The following is an 18,456-nucleotide window of genomic DNA, read 5'->3' as shown; positions in this document are numbered from 1 at the left end:
ACTGACTGCCAAAATTGTGTCTAAAATGTAAGTTATCTACTCAGTATTAGCTTTTTTCTTATTGAAATATATGGTATAAGAAAATAGCCTAACACACTTACAAGCAGAACGCTCCTGTTCAATCTTTTTTATGGAGTGAATAAAATCAAAATATTAGCTCATAAGAGTTTGTTTTGATTTCACTGGCTTGAGAATGAACAGTAACACAGACACAATTCAATATTTTTTGTGTGTTTATTTGTATGTACAAATATGACCACTCTTTCAAAACACTGCCATCTCACCAGCTGCTTAAAGGTTATTATGATTCAGCTTTATACTCTTTTTCATATCTGTGAGTACAGGAATAACAATGAAGGAAAGATATATCTTTCTTTCTTTATGCACTACTAAATAGTCTTATGTAGTAGAGATGCACCATTTATCTGCAAAATAAAAAAATATACTCTCAGTGACATGAAATGTATTTAATCACTAAACATAATTTCCTTTTTCAGGTGTATAATGAAAATAACCTGAAAGCATTCACAATTTTATAATCTGAATCCTTTTGTTTTACTCAGCTTCAGTACATTTTATTTATTAATGGTGTGTCAATATTAAAATATATACAATAGAATGAAACTTTGGCAGAAAAAAAAAACAAAGATACACACAAACACATGAAAATACTGACATAAAAGAGTATTGATGAGGACAGACTGGCTCTTATGAGGGAATAACAGCAACAGTGATGGGGAAAAATATATCATCGCAGTCACAGAGCACAAGCATCTTCATTAAACACTTTCTCTTAACATACATTCTTGAAGGACAGCTTCAAATTGTCAGAAAAATGCTGCACAGCTGCTTTTTTTGTTAATATTTCCACTGATAACGATCTAGGCAAAACAAGATAAAATATAAAAAGCATCAATAAGCTTAACAACTCCAACAAAATTCTGTATGTGTATGAAGCGAAATTACTCTAACGGATGTAGGAAACAAAAATGTGATCTAAAGTATGTACAGTTTGAAATAATATTATAAAACTGGAAGAAAAAAACAATCGAAAATACAAAAATATGTTTTGTAATAGCACTGTACAGAAGTATTTGTCAATGGAAACAGAATCTTACAAACCATTTTGAGCTACAATTTTAAAACATTTTTAAATGAACAAAAACAATGCCCTTTATTTTTTTCTCTTACTCTTTGAGTGAGAGGTGGACTTGTTTGTAATTGCACCAGGCAATTTTTATTTATTTTTCAAAACAAAAAGTAATAATATCTGTGAATAGATTCTCTTTTTCTGAAGAAATAGCACTTTTGTCAGTTACTTTTCTTTATGTCTTAGCGTAGCCAATTATGCAATTGTGAGATTTTCAAACAGATACAATACACTTTTTTTTTTTCTCATAACAATGTGTTGGTTGGTTTTAAAAAAATACTTTTCCCCATCTCAGTGTAATATTTGGGGACAATTTTTAAATAAGCCATTTGTACACCGATTCCCCCAAAAAGTGTAAACACTGTATGTTTGTTTGAACATGCCGACACAGCAACATTGGCTCAACCAATGGAGTATTTTGACTGACTAATGGCTGACGAGGAAAACGGTTTGATCATTTTTACCAAAATTGGATCAGATGATCGCTGGACCGCTCGAAAGTTACGCTGAAGCAAATTCAACAATTTCGACCCAAAATTAGATGAGAGGCTGTATCTTGGCAATACTTCGATCTATCGAAAATTTACACTTGGTACACTTCATCGGCACAATGATCTGAGGGCTGGTTACAGCGTCACCAACAGGTCAAGTGATCTGAAAATTGTCTATTTTTGAACATGCCGACACAGCAACACGGGCTTAACCAATGGCGTGTGTTCTAGGTGGGATATGTGTTTAAAGTGACCAATGAGAGACAGGGAAACCTATTTGAAAATAGTCGTCTTCTTTTTTTGTGCGATTCCGCCTGGTGACTCCAGTGCTGCAGAAATTACACACTTCCCCTTGAAGCCAAGATCTGAATTATGCTGCATTTTTGAATAAAGCCCCATGGCACACTAACCTGTTTCCAAACATATTACCCCACTTGGCCAACTAAACAATATGAATTGCAACCATAAAAGTGCAGAATCACAAGCAGGGTGTTATGAAATCCACGCTGAAGACACAAATATCTTTTTAATAATGTTTCATAAATCCAGTTCAAATTCATAATATCATGAGGGCTGCGTAAAAATGCATTATCCTTTAGAAAAGCGGAGCTGACACAGCAGTTCACTCCTGCTCCAGGTTCATTGTTTGGCTTGAGTATCCAGCACCTTTCGCTTTTATCCACAATATGAGCTCCAACAACTCCAAGACTTAAAAATCCGAGTCAGCATCCAATAGCTCAGCCTCCATTAAATTGGTTCTGGAGTGTATTGGCACACCCCTCCTGCAATCTGCCCGTGGCACAACGGCAGTCCTCCCAGCATCCATCATAGAAGCCTCCTGTCCAAGGTGCCGGAAAACTCCATTAGGTCGCCATGATGATTGCTGGAAGCAATCTTGCACACTATCTCTTAAAGTCAGGGGATTGGCAAGGGGGAGACAGGAGGGTTTATTGTGTGAGTATCCCAACCCACCATACCTCTCCTGGTAAGGAAGAGGACATGAAGGCCTGAATTCTGGGAAGGCTCCAGGTAGCATATCCTGTTCCTCCTGCTGCTGTCGCTGCTGCTCCCACAGGTTTGCCACCAGACTCCGATGATTGGGAAGTTTTGGAAGGCGCGGCACTGCACTGGAGCCAAACTCTCTCCGGTGGTAGGCAGAATTCCCTTCGTCCGCTGCATGTCCCACTGGCCGTATTTCCTTTCTTCTTCTTTCTTTTTTCTTCTTCTTCTTTCTTTTCATCATTTCAGGAGAAATTTCTGCTTCAACCATCCAAAGTTTGTTCCTTCCTTCTGGAGGTGGAACTGCAGGGGAAAATGCTATTAATTTTTGTAGTAAATATAATAAATATTACACAGTATACGGTGTAGTAAAATTCTGTTTTGTTGTTGTTTTTGTTCAATTATACAAAAATTCTGCTATTTGCCTTCAGTTACAGTTAAAGGGATAGTTCACCCAAAAATTCAAATTCTGTAATAATTTACTCACCCATGTTGATCCAAACCTGTATGAATTTCTTTCTTCTGCTGAACACAAAAGAACATATTTTGAAGAATGTGGGTAACCAAACAGTTCATGGCAGGCACTGAATTCCATAGTATTCTTTTTTCATACTATGTAAGTCAATGGTTACTTTCAACTGTTCGGTTACCCACATTCTTCAAAATATGTTCTGTGTTTTGCAGAAGAAAGAAATTCATACGGATTTGGAACAACTTGAGGGTGAGTAATTGATGACAGAATTTTCATATTTGGTTGAAATATCCCTTTAACTATTGCTTATACATTAATCAATTATTATTTAAGAACTAGAGCACTAACCAGGCGTTCCGGTGGGTGTCACTGAGATATCCTGCGGTAAAATTGCCCCTCTTCTAGCCACCATCTTGGTCACATGTTGGGCCCATGCAGACGACATTTCTATTGATGGTTCATTCAGGTCAAAGTTGATACCCGCTGCAAGGGTTTAAAAAAAATCGGATGTTATTTATTTGTGTCTTATATGGGTGTGATGTGACTGGTTGACAGTTTGTGGAGTATCTTTCAGCTTTCAATATTCTAGCGTACTCCTAAAAGTTGACAAAATGATCTTTAGCATGTAGGAGGAGGTGCTTACCCACAGGTCCCTCATGAGAAACGGTGTGCATGCTGAAGGACAGCTCTTTCTCCGGATCCTTCTGCAGTTCTTTTCGCTTTGAGAATGCCTTGGCAATCATTTTACTCTTCTTAATGCGTTTCGGCTCATCATCACTTCGTCCAATGATTCTTGGAATTGAGAGAAAACAGTTGATATTATAATTATTTTTTTAAAATGTATTATAACATACAAAATATGATATAAATAATTATTTGTATGTTTGCTACATACCTGAACCAGGTACGTTTCCAGATAAGGATTGTGGCCTTCGTCCAAACCCATGTGCTCATTGCAATGCCTGTGCCGAACATTGAGAAGAGGTTGATCTTCTCTACCATAAGACTTGGCCTGTTCTTGATGGCACACTCTGGGATTGGCTTGTTTGTTTGGTGAGCTATGGTGACATTAGCCTCACATCTGTATTAAAAACCACATTTGTTATATGACAGCACTAGTAGCTCTCTACAGTATCACAACCACAGAACACTGTATGGTAGATAAGGTAACACACGGATTGTTCCTATAGGTGTATTATAGGACTCACAGTACATATTCTCTGAAGCTTTTTTCCCACTCCGCTTGGTTGAAAAAGTCATAGAAATGGCAGCCAAAAGTGATTAAAACAAAACCAAAGGCCAAGAATCCAAATATACCTGAGAAATGAAAAACATTGCAATTTGTCATATATATTTTATTACGATAGCCGCAGTATAATTACTTACCTCTATTACTGACATTTGTATTGTCATAATTTGGTGTGCTTTTCATTTTGTTTTTGATGAAAGCATTACATGCTGTGTGATGTGCAAAGAATTTCAAGGGGAAACCCAAACTTACCAAGCCTCAGCATGGTTTCATTGATTTTACTAGCAGCTTTTTCACTGAGTAGCCCCGGGTGGTTACTCTTAATGGAAAACAATGTCATAACCCCTGGAAAATGAGATTATGGTATCAATCCACATAGATGAATACATCTAGGTAAATCTCTTTATGGCACGTCAAACAGAATGAAAATATATTTCTCACACCTCGTATCAGGAAATAGCCGCCAACGACAAGGACCACACCGATAGGAGCCAGAACAAACCCTGCCCGGTATTTATAGTTCTTATAGCCGACAAAGCAAATGCCGCTAACTGAATCTCCATCCACCTGTGGATTATTTCAAAGTTTCATATATTCAAAATAATCACTGTGAATATGCTGATATTAACCGTGCAAAAAAATCAGACAAGAGTAGCCTCACCTCTGCAATGGCCAGAATAGCAACTGTCAGTATGAAAGGAATAGACCATGTGACCAGGTGGAAATAGGACGTTTTCCCATAAAGAGGCTGATGGGTGGTGCCCAGGGCTTTGAATGATGTGTGCCAGGCATAAGTCAGCATAACGAACCAAATGACACCAGACATAAGAGAGTAATACACAATGACAAAGATAATCACACATGACAGCGTCTCGGTGGACCTAGAGAAAAATAAGCCATGGAAAATGGGTATTATTCATACAGAAATATATGGTAAGTGATAATTATATTGCTATTATTGTTCGGTTCAATTACTTTTCTTGGCTATCATATGTTCCTGACAGTCAATGTTTGTAATATGCAGCGTAACTCTAATTTCCTGCAATCCAATCTTTTGGAAGGTGGATTTTCCGTTGACTTCATACTTACGTTGGCTCTCCAAGCCGCATAGTGTCGTCGCTTTTGCACACAATCTCCTTGCGGGCTCCATCCATGAACTGAGCGAGCCATCCAATACTTCCGATAAAGAAACACGCGTTGACATAGAAGAGGATCACAGCGGGGTAACGGTTGGAATTCTTCCAGTCAGCGAGAAATGTAGCCTGTGGGAAATTGTAAGCAGGAATAACATTCAAAATTAAAGACTGTAGCCCAAACGTGAGCTGAGTTCTGTCAAAATACTGCACACCAGGAAGTCAGCCAGCCTGAGATTACGGAGACCCTTCTTCGCCGGTTCACCTACCAGTGTGAAGAAGGTACATAGGAGAGTGAGTGAGCCGAAGATGGCGATGTAGCTATGCATGTCCGAGTGCTCGTTTTCCGTGAAGAGAGGATTGTTGCACTGGATCCCACAGCCTTCCACGTCCTTGTACCAACTTGCCTGGATGTCAGTTTTGACAAGGGGAGCCTCACACTGTCCTGATGTGTTGAATTTGATCTTCTGGACCTCATTCTGAAAGCCAAAAGTCAATTTGGTCACATCACAGGCAATTCAGACCATTTTGGGCGTACGCAAAAATGGATGACTTACCTGGCAACCCTTAGGGAACTGCTCCTTGTTTTCACACTTGAGGAAGTTGGGCCAGCCCCTCTCCCGCTCCACTATACTGCAAGGTTTGCGTGTAGCTTGGCACAGGTGTTGGCTGGGCAGTTCGACCTTTCCATTCTCACACTTTGGCATGTAAACGGCACACAGCAACGGCTGAATGACGGCCCAACAGCGAGGAGCATTTCTCAACCCTGGGCACAAGATTGAGAGATTAGACATTAATTGTCTGAGAAAATAGTGTCTAATTCTCATTATCTGTCTGGTTAAGATCCTTAAGATTAAGATTCAAAGTAATATTTATAGAAATAAATCAGGATATTTAGTTAAGTTCAACAGCATCGAGGGGATATTTAAATATCTGGTAGTTTTCTTTTTTGTATGTCAAGTGGCAATGGACTTTCAGGAACAATACTGAGAACTTTGGGATTAAGGTGTGAATGTGACAGGAAAGGTGTGGATTGGTCATTATGGGGTACTTGAGGAAAATTAAGAACAGGGTGGCATTAATAACTGATGCAAAAGTCATCTAATAATGTATTTTAATCATTTACAATTAATTTTGTTTAATACACTGTAAAAAATGATATGATCAATAAGTTATGACAATGCTTGTACATGCTTTGACTGATCAAAATAAGTTAAGCAATTTTCCATTTTTTATAAGTTATACAAGATTCAACTCATTTTTTAAAGTCAGTTTAGTGTCATTTAAGTTAAAAAGACTTAAACATCAAAGTTGATTGTACTTAAAAATTTAAGGCAGCAACTTTTTTTACAGTGTGTAGGCCTATGCCAAAATCTTTATGGCAAAGTTAATATTATTTATGTTCTGCAACCAATTTGCTTAGGATACATTTTGTTCAGCAATATTAGGCTTTCTTATGGAATAGGTTTCAAAACTGACATACAATCGAAAAACTTTAATCATGGCAATTTTATTCAAGTGTACGATAACTAAAAGAACTTAATTAGCTTTAAAGGGGGGAAAAGGTTATTTCACTGCATTTATGCATTATATAATAAAACAGTAACTTACCAGACCACATGGCCAGTTTCTCAAAGGCTTCCTCCTGAGTTTCTGAGTCTTCAGCCAGAATTAGAGAAGTGTGTGTGTACGGCAAAGGTGAACCTAGGCATGTATTGTACTTTAGCACTTCGCAAGTTGTCGATTTCTTACAAAAGTCGTTGGATACCGTTTCATTTGGGTGCAAGATGACCGCCCGAGCGACCATAGAGGTGGCTGCCCAGATCCAAAGCATCCAAAAGCTTCCAACAATGGAGCAGAGGCGCCTGGAGGACATCTTGGGAGACGCAACAATGTATCGATGTTTCATCAAATGTTTCCAATTAAACTCTCGTTCTCCACTCGCGCGCAATGCGCTTGAAGTTTTCAAACAAAGCCACAGTGTGAATATTTGGCAGATTCCCGATTCGACATTTCTCCCAGTTAAAAGAAATGTCTTTTCGTCCGATTCCAAAGTTTTTTATGCCTCTTTTCTCGCTCACATACTACTGAAAATCTCGTCATCATACAAATGCGGTGCGTAAAAGTACTAAACAAAATAATCTTTTTAAGCTTCAGCGCAAAGTTTAGCTCAGCTCCGTTTTTCCTTACTCTAAAATGTTGAAGAAACCAAATAGCGTTCACCATCCCCCACTTTTGTGATGGAGGAAAAAAAAATGTTGCCTTGAAAAGTCTGGGACTGGGACTGTAACTTGATCCTGGGGCTGCGCGCTCCGTCCCCCTTCAGCGCGTCCCCGCGCCCCCAGTTTACAGCAAAACCAGAGAGCGAGAAATGTTAGCAAAACTCATCTGCCCATCGGATGGAGACCTGAGATCCAATGATACTAAAATATCTTTCACTTTCACAAGAATCTTTTTTGTTGTTGTCTTGTCTCTGGTATGCACACGGAGAGGGTGCACACACACACACAAATAACAAAAACTTCTGCTCCCCTCCCATCCCCCTCATGCTGGGGAAAAGTAACCCATGCCAGCCTACAGAATATTTACATGATTCACTCATACCTTCCCTCATGTCCGATATGATCATTTTTACTAATTTTACATATCTTCCTTTTGTCTTTATTTCTTCTATCTACATGAGAAATAAATAATGAGAACAATTTTAAGTGTACCCTGAAAGTGGTAGGCTATGATCAAAAAAGTTTATTTAATATATAACATAAATAAATCACTGTAAAAAAAAAAGAAGTTGCTGCCTTAAATTTTTAAGTACAATCAACTGGGATATTTAAAGCCATTTCAACTCAAATTACATTAAACTGACTTAAACTTGTAAAACAAGTTGAAAATTAACTTATTTTGATGAGCTACATATGTAAAACATAAGTTGTCATAACTTATTGATTTTCTTTTTTTTACAGTGTATGTTTATATTTATATATGTTTTGTTTTTTTGCTAAATATCTCTAATTGTTTAATTCATATTTTTGGTTATTTTGCCTTTATTCTTAGATTCACATAAGAAAAAAAACATGCTTTGGTAAATCATAATTATGTCATAATTATGACATAAAAATTTACATTTTATATCACAATTATAATATTATGACTAAGTATCTCAGTTTCGACTTTAGTATTTTAAAACCTTTTCATCTTTTCACATTTTTATGACTGCATCTCATAATTTTGACCTTATGATTTTCCAAAGCATGATTCTTTTTGGTAAGTTGTGGAAAGGGGCTTTCATAGTGATGAGAGAGGAACAGGATGTTGTCAATTCAATATATACACAAGTGTAATGATGGTTAAAAATCTAGGGTGTGTGATTCACAACACTATAGTGAAGAACGCAATGTACAGGATAGACAATTTAAACTAATGCACAATATACGACATAGACAGTCATGCAAAATGTACTTTAAACACTTTCACTTGGAGTGTCAGTAGTGAAATCTTGCATTGTAGACAAAAAACAAAACAAAAAAAAAACAGGACTTTTATGTTGGTGATGTACCTTAAGGACACTTTGCAGCATGTTTACAGTGATTTATGACTGAGTTCATCTCATTTAATCGTTTCAAATCGTATTCGACCTTATTCCCATGGTTCCAATTTAGCCGTCGCGATGGAAACTAAACGGAATTCTCAAGGGAGGAGAATAAACTTTGTGTAGTTTGGTGTATCAGATTTAGACAGCAGCACTTGTTGGTGTGGATGTGGTTGGTAAGCTATGCTGCATGTTCCCAGCGCAGGGCCTCCTTAAAAAGCCCGTCTAACATGGCTGCTGTAGAATGAGCCAGAGAGAGGCACAGACCGGGGACCACACACAAACACACGCTCAAGCTCCAAATGGGAGAGCCTGGCCCGAAAAGTCCTCCCTCTCTTTCTCTACACACAGTTTATTGCTTTCCTCCTATACACTGACATAAAATACCTCTGCAGTGTTTTCACATTTCATGTTTTCCCCCACTCTGGCCTTTAAACAACATTAACAAACTGAAGGTGTCTGCCTCACTGTCTGTTTGGATTTCCAAATGAGTTTTGGATAAAAGCCTCATGAAATACCGGCTCTCGGTTGTTCTCAGTACGCTGCACTCTTGGTTTCTCTGCTGAGTGCTCTGCACCTGGTATGCATTTCCTACCATGTCTATGAATGCGTCTTTGTAACATGTGTTAGACTAAAACTGACCACCAATAAAATCCCTGAGCATCCATGTGCAACCCCAGCTAATGAAACGGGGGAATCAATTACGTGCTTTTGCATATTTGCATCCTTATAACTGTAAATAATAATAATAATATATCATTTTGTTCAAATAAAATATAAATAATTTATTAATTATAATAATTATAATACCAGAAATAACAATATTAATACAAAATAGAAAATTAAAGTTTCATTTAGTAAAAAAATAAAAAATAAAAAAATATATTATATATATATATGAGTGATGTTGTTGGTATATATGTATATATATACATATATATATATGAGTGATGTTGTTGGTATATATGTATAAATGAGTGATGTTGTTGGTATATATGTATATGCATATATATTCTGTATATTCGACCTCAGATGTTCATGATATCTGCCAAAACAAGGTTGTTTTTAAAAATGTCTATACTGGAAATTTTATGTGACACTCATAAAATATCCCAATATAGTTTTATTGACCTATTGATCTTCAGTGCGCTTACACAATATTTATAGAAACATTCTGATTCTTAATTTATCATACAAATGACCTTATATCTGAAAACATGACTGCCTGTTCTTAAGCCTAGTTTTTTCTTATACAAAAGCCAGTCCATGTCAGTCACTTCAGGCAGCAATGAGTTTTCTACAGAAACCAGTTTCTCCAGTTTCATCTCCAGGGGTCTGAGCGATGTTGTTGGTTGTAATTCTGTAGTTTAATTTGATCCTGAATTTGATTAATGAGGATCTGAGAGAGGAGGATCCCAACCAGCTGAAAAAGAGAAGAGAACAGGCTGTCAGTTCAAACGAAATCTAGATGCTTAAAGATGCTTGAATATAGATTTATAGATGCTTAAATATAAATGCATAATGTAGCCTGTTTGAAATCGGCCTAAATCTGCTCACCCACCTTTGACATTATTTAATTTTTCAACTTTTTTTTTATTTTAAAGTTGCGATTAAATCAATAAACAATTCTTATTTTTTTTTGGGAATATTGGAGTATTTATATTGAATTAGCTGTTCACATCATTTTTTTAAAATTCATGTGCCCTTGTTATCTTTAAGCGAAATAACTTCCCCTCCCTCTCGCAGCGACATCTTTTCTCTTCTCTGATGATGTGTTTCTGTCGTGAGGGCAGGACAGTAACCTGTCACTCACATGACATCACAGCAATAGCAAACCAAAACCATCCAATCAATTCCTGATAGAAAAAATCATGTCCCACCCTACATTTTTTTCTTTTTCAAGAGGCCATTTTATCACAATAGGGAAGAAAAGACTATAGCAACTTCCCTTTCATGCCAACTTTAAGCAGATTGCCCTCTAATCCCATATCAGGGGTTACCTGTGGGACGGCCAGGCTCAGTGCGATGCCTCCCAACAGAAACAGGTTACTGTGGATCCAGTTCACCACATTATCAATGCAGCCATTGGTATTGATGAAGGCACCAGCATCAACATATTTCAGCTCCTGCATCCCATGACCACACATGGTATTTATAACACTCTGATAAAACAGACAAAAGGCAAGGTGGTATTAGGAGGAGGGACATTTAATATATTATTAATATATTTATAATATTATAATACAACAATTGAATACATTAATTATTTATAATATATTTATAATTAATACATTTTAAATATTTTATATTTAATTATATTTTAATATATTCAAAATGTAATTATATATTATTGAATATATTAAAGTATATTACATATATAATATTTAAAAGTACAAACATACTTTTTGGAGCCCAATTACAGAAACAATTTATTGTGTTTACATGTGTATTTATATCCCTACAACTGTGTAATAATAATAATAATTAATCTGTTAAATTAATTATATATATATACATATATATATATATATATATATATATATATATATATATATATATATATATTAATTTAACAGATTAATTATTATTATTATTATTATTATTAATATATATATATATATCAATCAATTATATATATCAATAAATTATAATAACTACAATAATAACAACATACTTTTACAAATAAAATATACATATGTATTATTAATATTATGAATAATCTTTTTTTTTAATATTTATATTTATAGTTACATTTAGAGAAAACCACCACAGAATATATAGTATTATACTATTTAATATATGTATATAATTATATTTTAATATATTCAACATTTAAATATATAATATTGAATATTTTAAAGTATATTCCAAATATCTTTTTTTGGAGGTCCTTTCTCACCTCCTCTTTGGAGAGCAGGCAGCAGGAGAAGGGTACAGAACAGCGCTCTCTGCTCGGGTTCTCTTCTGAACAATTGAAGTACATGTTCTGAGACCAATCCATGTAAGAGATCCCCCCGCAGCAGTTAAACTGATCATAACACAAAACAGAAACATCATTACCAGCCATTACAAACTATTATTATGCATTATATACATATATACATTACCCTGACCTGTTTTTGTCCATAGTCGATGAGGTTCTGTAGGTCTATATCATCCCTGTAATGCTTGATGGCATTGTCAACCATCTCTGTAACTTTGCCCCGTGCCTGTAATGGAGAACTTTAATTGAAAACATTGTTTTTTTTTGTCAGATTTATTAAAATGGTCATTTAAAGAGCTAATTCTTGTTGTTAGCGAAAGGTATAGTTCACCCAGAAATGAACATTTTGTCATCATTTACTCACCCTCATGTTGTCCCTGTATGAATCTGATGAACACGAAAGAAGATATTTGTAAGAATGTTGGTAATCAAACAGTTGACGGCACCCATTGACATCCATAGTATTTCCTACTATGGAAGTCAATGGGTGTCATCAACTTTCTGGTTACCAACATTCTTCAAAATAAGTTATTTTGTGTTGAGGGTGAGTAAATCCTTTTTGGGTGAACTATCCCTTAAAGGGATACTCCACTTTTTTCGGAAATAAGCTCATTTTACATCTCCCCCAGAGTTAAACAGTTGAGTTTTACCGTTTTAGAATCCATTCAGCCGAACTCCGGGTCTGACGGTACCACTTTTAGCATAGCTTAGCACAGATCATTGATTCTGATGAGTCCAGTAGCATTTCTTTCAAAATGACCAAAGAGTTTCAATATTTTTCCTATTTAAAACTTGACTCTTCTGTAGTTAAACCGTGTACTAAGATCGACGGAAAATGAAAAGTTGCGATTTTCTAAGCCTATATGGCTAGGAACTACTCTCATTCCGGCGTAATAATCAAGGAACTGTGCGGCTGTACCATGGGTGCAGCAGGCGTAATGATATGACGCAGCGCCTGAAAATAGTCCCCAGCTCGGTAACTTCTTCCAACGTGACCGGGACTAAGTTTGTCTAACCTATTAGACCTATTTTCAGGCGCTGCGTCATATCATTACGCCTGCTGCACTCATGGTACAGCCGCACAGTTCCTTGATTATTACGCCGGAATGAGAGTAGTTCCTTGTCATATAGGCTTAGAAAATCGCAACTTTTCATTTTCCGTCGATCTTAGTACACGGTTTAACTACAGAAGAGTCAAGTTTTAAATAGGAAAAATATTGAAACTCTTTGGTCATTTTGAAAGAAATGCTACTGGACTCATCAGAATCAATGATCTGTGCTAAGCTATGCTAAAAGTGGTACCGTCAGACCCGGAGTTCGGCTGAATGGATTCTAAAACGGTAAAACTCAACTGTTTAACTCTGGGGGAGATGTAAAATGAGCATATTTCCGAAAAAAGTGGAGTATCCCTTTAATTACACTGGTAGGTGGCAGACACTAGAGGGCGCATCGTGTCAACTAAAAACCCAAGTTCACTTTAGCTCTAAAAAATGGATTTACTCAAGCTTGCTTTGCTGTAGCATTGGCATTAGCCTACTAATCTGATTCATGATGCTTTTTTACCTTGTCTGAGAAGACAAAACCCAGAACACCAGCCACTAGCTGCAGCAGAAAGATGATAGTCAAGATGATGCAGAACTGCAGGGGAATCAGAGTTTGCTATTAGGGTTTGCTTTGTATTTGACATTTTCTATGTAAAATGTATGTTGTTTGATGCTGTATGTAGTTTTATCTCCACTAATGAGCAACTTTGTCCTGATTAAAAATGTACCAAGACTGTTATGAAGACACTGATTCAAATTACACATATGTAGCCAAATTCTGATGTACCATTCTCAAAATCATCTAAAATGCCAAAGAAACTGTCCTGTCACTTTTGATCAGGCAGCTGGCGTTATTACTGACCGTCTGCAGTAAGCATATGTTCTCCCTCAGAGAACCCACACAGCCACAGAACGTGATGAAGAACATGAGAACGCCCACTATCATCAGTAACAGAGCAGGATCCACTGTCAGACAGGCCAGCACTGTCTCTGCTGAGCAAAACAGAGCAGACCAGATAGATATATAGAAACAGTTTTTGTGGCACACTAAGGAGAGATAAATGTTCTCTATTATATTGTATGTATTCTACTACCGGTCAAAAATTTTAAGTAATTTGAAGTTTATTATGCTCACTAAGGCTGCATTTATTTGACAGAAGTACAGCTAAAGCAGTGTTATTGTGAAATATTATTATAATAATAATTAAAAAAAAGCTGTTTACTGTTTAACATGTAAGTGCCATTACGTTTTTAATGTTATATGATCATTCAAAAATCATTCTAATATGCAGATTTGGTGCTCAGTTATTATAAATTATTTTAGTGCTCAATGTTTTATAATGGGTCTCATTATTAATGTTGAAAACATTAATATGTGTGTGGAAACCAAGATTATTATTTGTTTCAGAATTCTTTGATGAACTGAAAGTTCAAAAAAGTTATTTTATTTGAAATAAATCTTTTGAAAAAGTCTTTACTGTCATTTTTGAATAATTTAATGTGTCCTTGCTGAAAAGTTTTAATTCTTTTGAATGGTAGTGTATCACCCACACAAATATTAAGCAGCACAACTGTTCAATTGATAATAATAATGAACAATTGATAACAACTGTTCAGTTCATTGATAATAATAATGTTTCTTCAGCAGAAAATCAGCAAATTAGAACGATTTCTGAAGGATCATTTGACACTGAAGACTGAAAATTCAGCTTTGTCTTGACAGGAATAAGTAACATTTTACAGTTATTTAAAATTGTAATAATATTTCACAATATGGTTTTTACTTTATTTTCCATCAAATAAATGCAGCCTTGGTGAGCATGAGAGACTTTTCTTTCAATTATTCCAAACTTGGACTGGTAGTGTATCTAATTTTATTTATAAAAGTTTCACTTTATCTCGGTAACTCATATATTACTGGACACTTTCAATCATGGAATCAATTATTAATGGCTGACTTTCTACAATGGCACTGGTTACTTAAAACTATTGCTTTTGCAATATCAGACTGCCTGAACCTTTAATGTCAAGTGAATGTGTATGATGATATGGCTATGAAGGGCACTAAAATGAGGCTTCTACACCAAAAACTGCATATGTTAGCAGCATCACCATATAAAATAGCTGAAATGCCTAGGAAGAAACCTACGTAAATAGATATCTGAGGACGTAAACACGGTAAAACAAGTAAACACACTTACCGTGTTTAACTATCCTGGAATAAACTCCGATAGATATCAGGACCAGTGCAGTTATCTATAACAGAAAGATAAGGAGTGAGTCTGTATGTTAAAACAGATGCTGTACAGAAACAGAATGGCATTCCTCTCCAGGGTGTGGCAGGATAACATCATTATTCATCGGTTTTCCTAAGTATAAAAGGATATTTAAATGTGTAAAATGCTTGACTAAGTAAAGTAAAGAAAAAAATTCAGAGGGGAAAATGTTAGCGGTTTTCACATTCTTTAATTATACACAGCATCAGCATGTGTGAAAGTTCATGAGAAGAAAAGAGCAGAGGACATTCTATATTAAGAAGTGAAGTCACTTTCAAGGTTCATTCACTCTTTGTTTCTCACACAACTTAGTCTGACACAATGTAGCCCCCTTTCTCTGACACAGCTATCCGGTTACTACGAAACTCCACATAGTTTTTCTCTGAGAAAGCTGTGTAGACTGAGATCACTTGCATGAAGGAGCTTTTTAATGCATTTGAAAAGTACTTCAATTGGTCTAACTCAAATTATTTAGGTTTATTCATTATACAAATAAAGGTTAAATAATAATTGAATTTATGAAATAATAATAATAATAATAATAATTTTATTGAAGCTCATACTGTATTATACAATTTTTATTGAAAATGAACAATTAAAATGCATTTGCATTTTCATTTTTGTTTTAGTCATTCCAAGAATCCACTTTTTGGTTATACGCCCCCTAAACGGAAGGAAACAAGCTCTCCGGGACATGGAGAGATGATCTAAGATGCTAGCTTGAACATTTGCAAATTTCCTGTAACACCCACAAACTGTAATAGGCTTCTCATAAAGGTTTCACAAAGGTGAAAGCTTTAGCTTTGAATCAGTGCAGATTTGGGTTTGGTGCTTTTCTACAATGCATCGAGACTCCGTAGAAACTGCTCAGTAGTATTATACTGCATTATGTAAAAAAGTGAGTTGTTCTTGAGGCTTTCAGCATGAAATCTCCTTAGGTATTTCCATGTGCATATTTGCACTTCTACTTAAATCTACCGATTGCGTCCACTTACATTGCTAGAATGTTTTTGATGCCCTTCTGCAAACAACTTAAGTAATTATCCAAGACTGTTTTAAATATTTTGGGTGTCTGATTCTCCCTCTGAAGAGGCGATATTCATTTAGGTCTATTATTAACTAAATGCTACAGGGCAACAAATAAAAGAAGCATGGGGCCCCCACTCGTCCAAACACCCTGCATGGCTCTATCAGCATATGAATCAATGAGACCCGCTGCTTAGCAACAGCCTCAAGTTCAGAAAAGTTTGGGAAAGTAAACTGGCAGTATCAAGAACGTCACAAAAGAGGGTTTTGTTGATGAGGTCTAATATGAACTCATTATTATTCTAGCAAGATCTTATCACGCAGCAGGGGCAAAATGCAGACAGTTCTCTGAGTGTAACTCAGTACATCAAGTCAAGATCAAACAGGCTGTTGTACAATGCGTCATGAACTGTTCAGTATTTTTCGAAGTATTCAGAGATAGCCTGCGGTGCTGTAATACACATTGGTGTTGAGACATGTCCATGGGTGATGTTTTCAGGGTTTGTTCATACCTAAATACCATGAATGCAGGTCTGTCTTTATTAATATACATAAGTCAAGTTGCTTTTAAAACACTGACTTGATCATCATTCAGTCTGCAAGTGAACTAAGTACATCTGTTTGTATATGAAAAGCTTACTTGGTGTTTTAGCATGTAAAAGGGGAAGTTTCAAAAGTCATTTGGTAAAGCATTAATCATTAAACCTCATCATGTGAGAAGTTAAAAAAAGCAGCTCTATTATGCAGTATTTAGTCTCTGTTCTTATCTAATAAAAAACCCAGAGTGTAAAAAAAGGCAGGCTATTTTTTTAAATATATTTTGTATGTGATAAAATATAATATAATATAAATCATATATAATTAAATTAAATTAAATAATATAAAATATATCATAGAAATCACAACAATATAATATAATATAGTGTATGTAAAAGTGAGCAGCACTTACCCAAAATAGCATGTTAAAGAAGAAAAGCAAATATTTCACCACTGGACTGACGAAAGTGAACTCCTCGTCTCTTTTGGCTTTTGGCATGATTGAAGGTTTGTGATGTCTCTCACCTACAAACCTTCAGCGTTCATGTAACTTTATCTATCTAGATTTTCATCCTGCTGAATCAAATCATCCACTCGACTTTTTCTAAAACGACTCGTCAAGTCTCTCGATGTTTTTTACGACTAAAATCACAACAACGCATCGCATTGAATCCGGGCTTGTTGTCTCAAAAGGTATTTCCTGATTTCGCTTTGATAAAGCCGCTGTCGTATGTGCGGTATAGAAGCACCAGTGGGCGTTTCCTATTTACTTTTCCAAAGAATCATGATGTGTGAGTGCGTTTGAATCTTTTTGCAAGTTGAGACCAATACTATATTCTATTAGCAGCATTATATGCCCACTCTATAAGCATAAGGCACTTTTTGGGTCATTCTACCAGAAACGTACATTTCCACTTATAAAAAATCTTGAAAAAAATAATAAATATATTTCTTAAATCTGAACGTTGAGTCATATGGAGGACATGTTAAACTATGCGAAACACATATCATGCCATCTCAGCATGTTTTTATGATTGAATAAAATACATTTTTATACGCATTTCACCCCTAAAATGTCAGGCCCTGTCACAGACAAATTTGTATATGTTAGAATCCTAATGAATTTCTTTGATACAAATAGCATTTTCTTATTGATCACATGTCCCTGACTGTATCTAACATGGTTGTATAATTCCTTTAAGAAATATAAGTAACTTTTCGGTCAACTGCAGTACACAAAATCACAGAATACCCGGCAGGCGCTCATAAAGTTGTAAAATAACTACCTTTACATAGGAGATTTTTACAAAAACATAGTAGTGGATATATACCCTCACCTTCATCTACACAGTTAAAGAGATTAATTAATGAATATTTCCTCAAATAGTACACTTTTGTCATCATTTCCTGTGTGACAGGACTGACCGTGGCGTGACAGGACTGACTTTATGGATTTTGATGATGCAGAAAAAGTTATGTTTTGTGTTCTTTATTTAGGTTTTGATTGG

The 18,456-nt window shown here is 35.7% G+C and overlaps 2 protein-coding genes across 3 annotated transcripts; both read right to left on the bottom strand.

Moving 5' to 3' along the window:
- Positions 1-240: 240 nt before the first annotated feature.
- smo (smoothened, frizzled class receptor) lies at positions 241-7,984 on the bottom strand. The gene is made up of 12 exons (XM_084406725.1): positions 7,106-7,984; positions 6,052-6,260; positions 5,764-5,973; positions 5,451-5,623; positions 5,023-5,242; positions 4,805-4,928; positions 4,614-4,706; positions 4,321-4,429; positions 4,008-4,193; positions 3,756-3,904; positions 3,461-3,595; positions 241-2,943 (listed from the first exon to the last, which is right to left on the bottom strand). The coding sequence occupies exons 1-12, from the start codon at positions 7,401-7,403 to the stop codon at positions 2,351-2,353; spliced, it is 2,499 nt and encodes an 832-aa protein (XP_084262851.1). The 5' UTR covers positions 7,404-7,984; the 3' UTR covers positions 241-2,350.
- A 2,166-nt stretch (positions 7,985-10,150) lies between these two features.
- tspan33a (tetraspanin 33a) lies at positions 10,151-17,661 on the bottom strand. 2 transcript variants are annotated; one of them, XM_084406474.1, is made up of 8 exons: positions 17,361-17,661; positions 15,311-15,365; positions 13,972-14,102; positions 13,630-13,704; positions 12,197-12,292; positions 11,983-12,111; positions 11,084-11,245; positions 10,151-10,506 (listed from the first exon to the last, which is right to left on the bottom strand). In XM_084406474.1, the coding sequence occupies exons 1-8, from the start codon at positions 17,445-17,447 to the stop codon at positions 10,405-10,407; spliced, it is 837 nt and encodes a 278-aa protein (XP_084262600.1). In that variant the 5' UTR covers positions 17,448-17,661; the 3' UTR covers positions 10,151-10,404. The 2 variants fall into 2 exon arrangements, with proteins under 2 accessions (XP_084262600.1, XP_084262601.1); XM_084406475.1 differs by having other exon boundaries at positions 13,972-14,099.
- Between the last annotated feature and the right edge of the window lie 795 nt (positions 17,662-18,456).

The sequence above is a fragment of the Rutilus rutilus genome (genome assembly GCF_951802725.1).
Source record: "Rutilus rutilus genome assembly, chromosome: 4".
Taxonomy (NCBI): Eukaryota; Metazoa; Chordata; class Actinopteri; order Cypriniformes; family Leuciscidae; genus Rutilus; species Rutilus rutilus.
The sequence above is the reverse complement of the archived record's forward strand: the minus strand, read 5'-3'. Positions and strand labels throughout refer to the sequence as shown.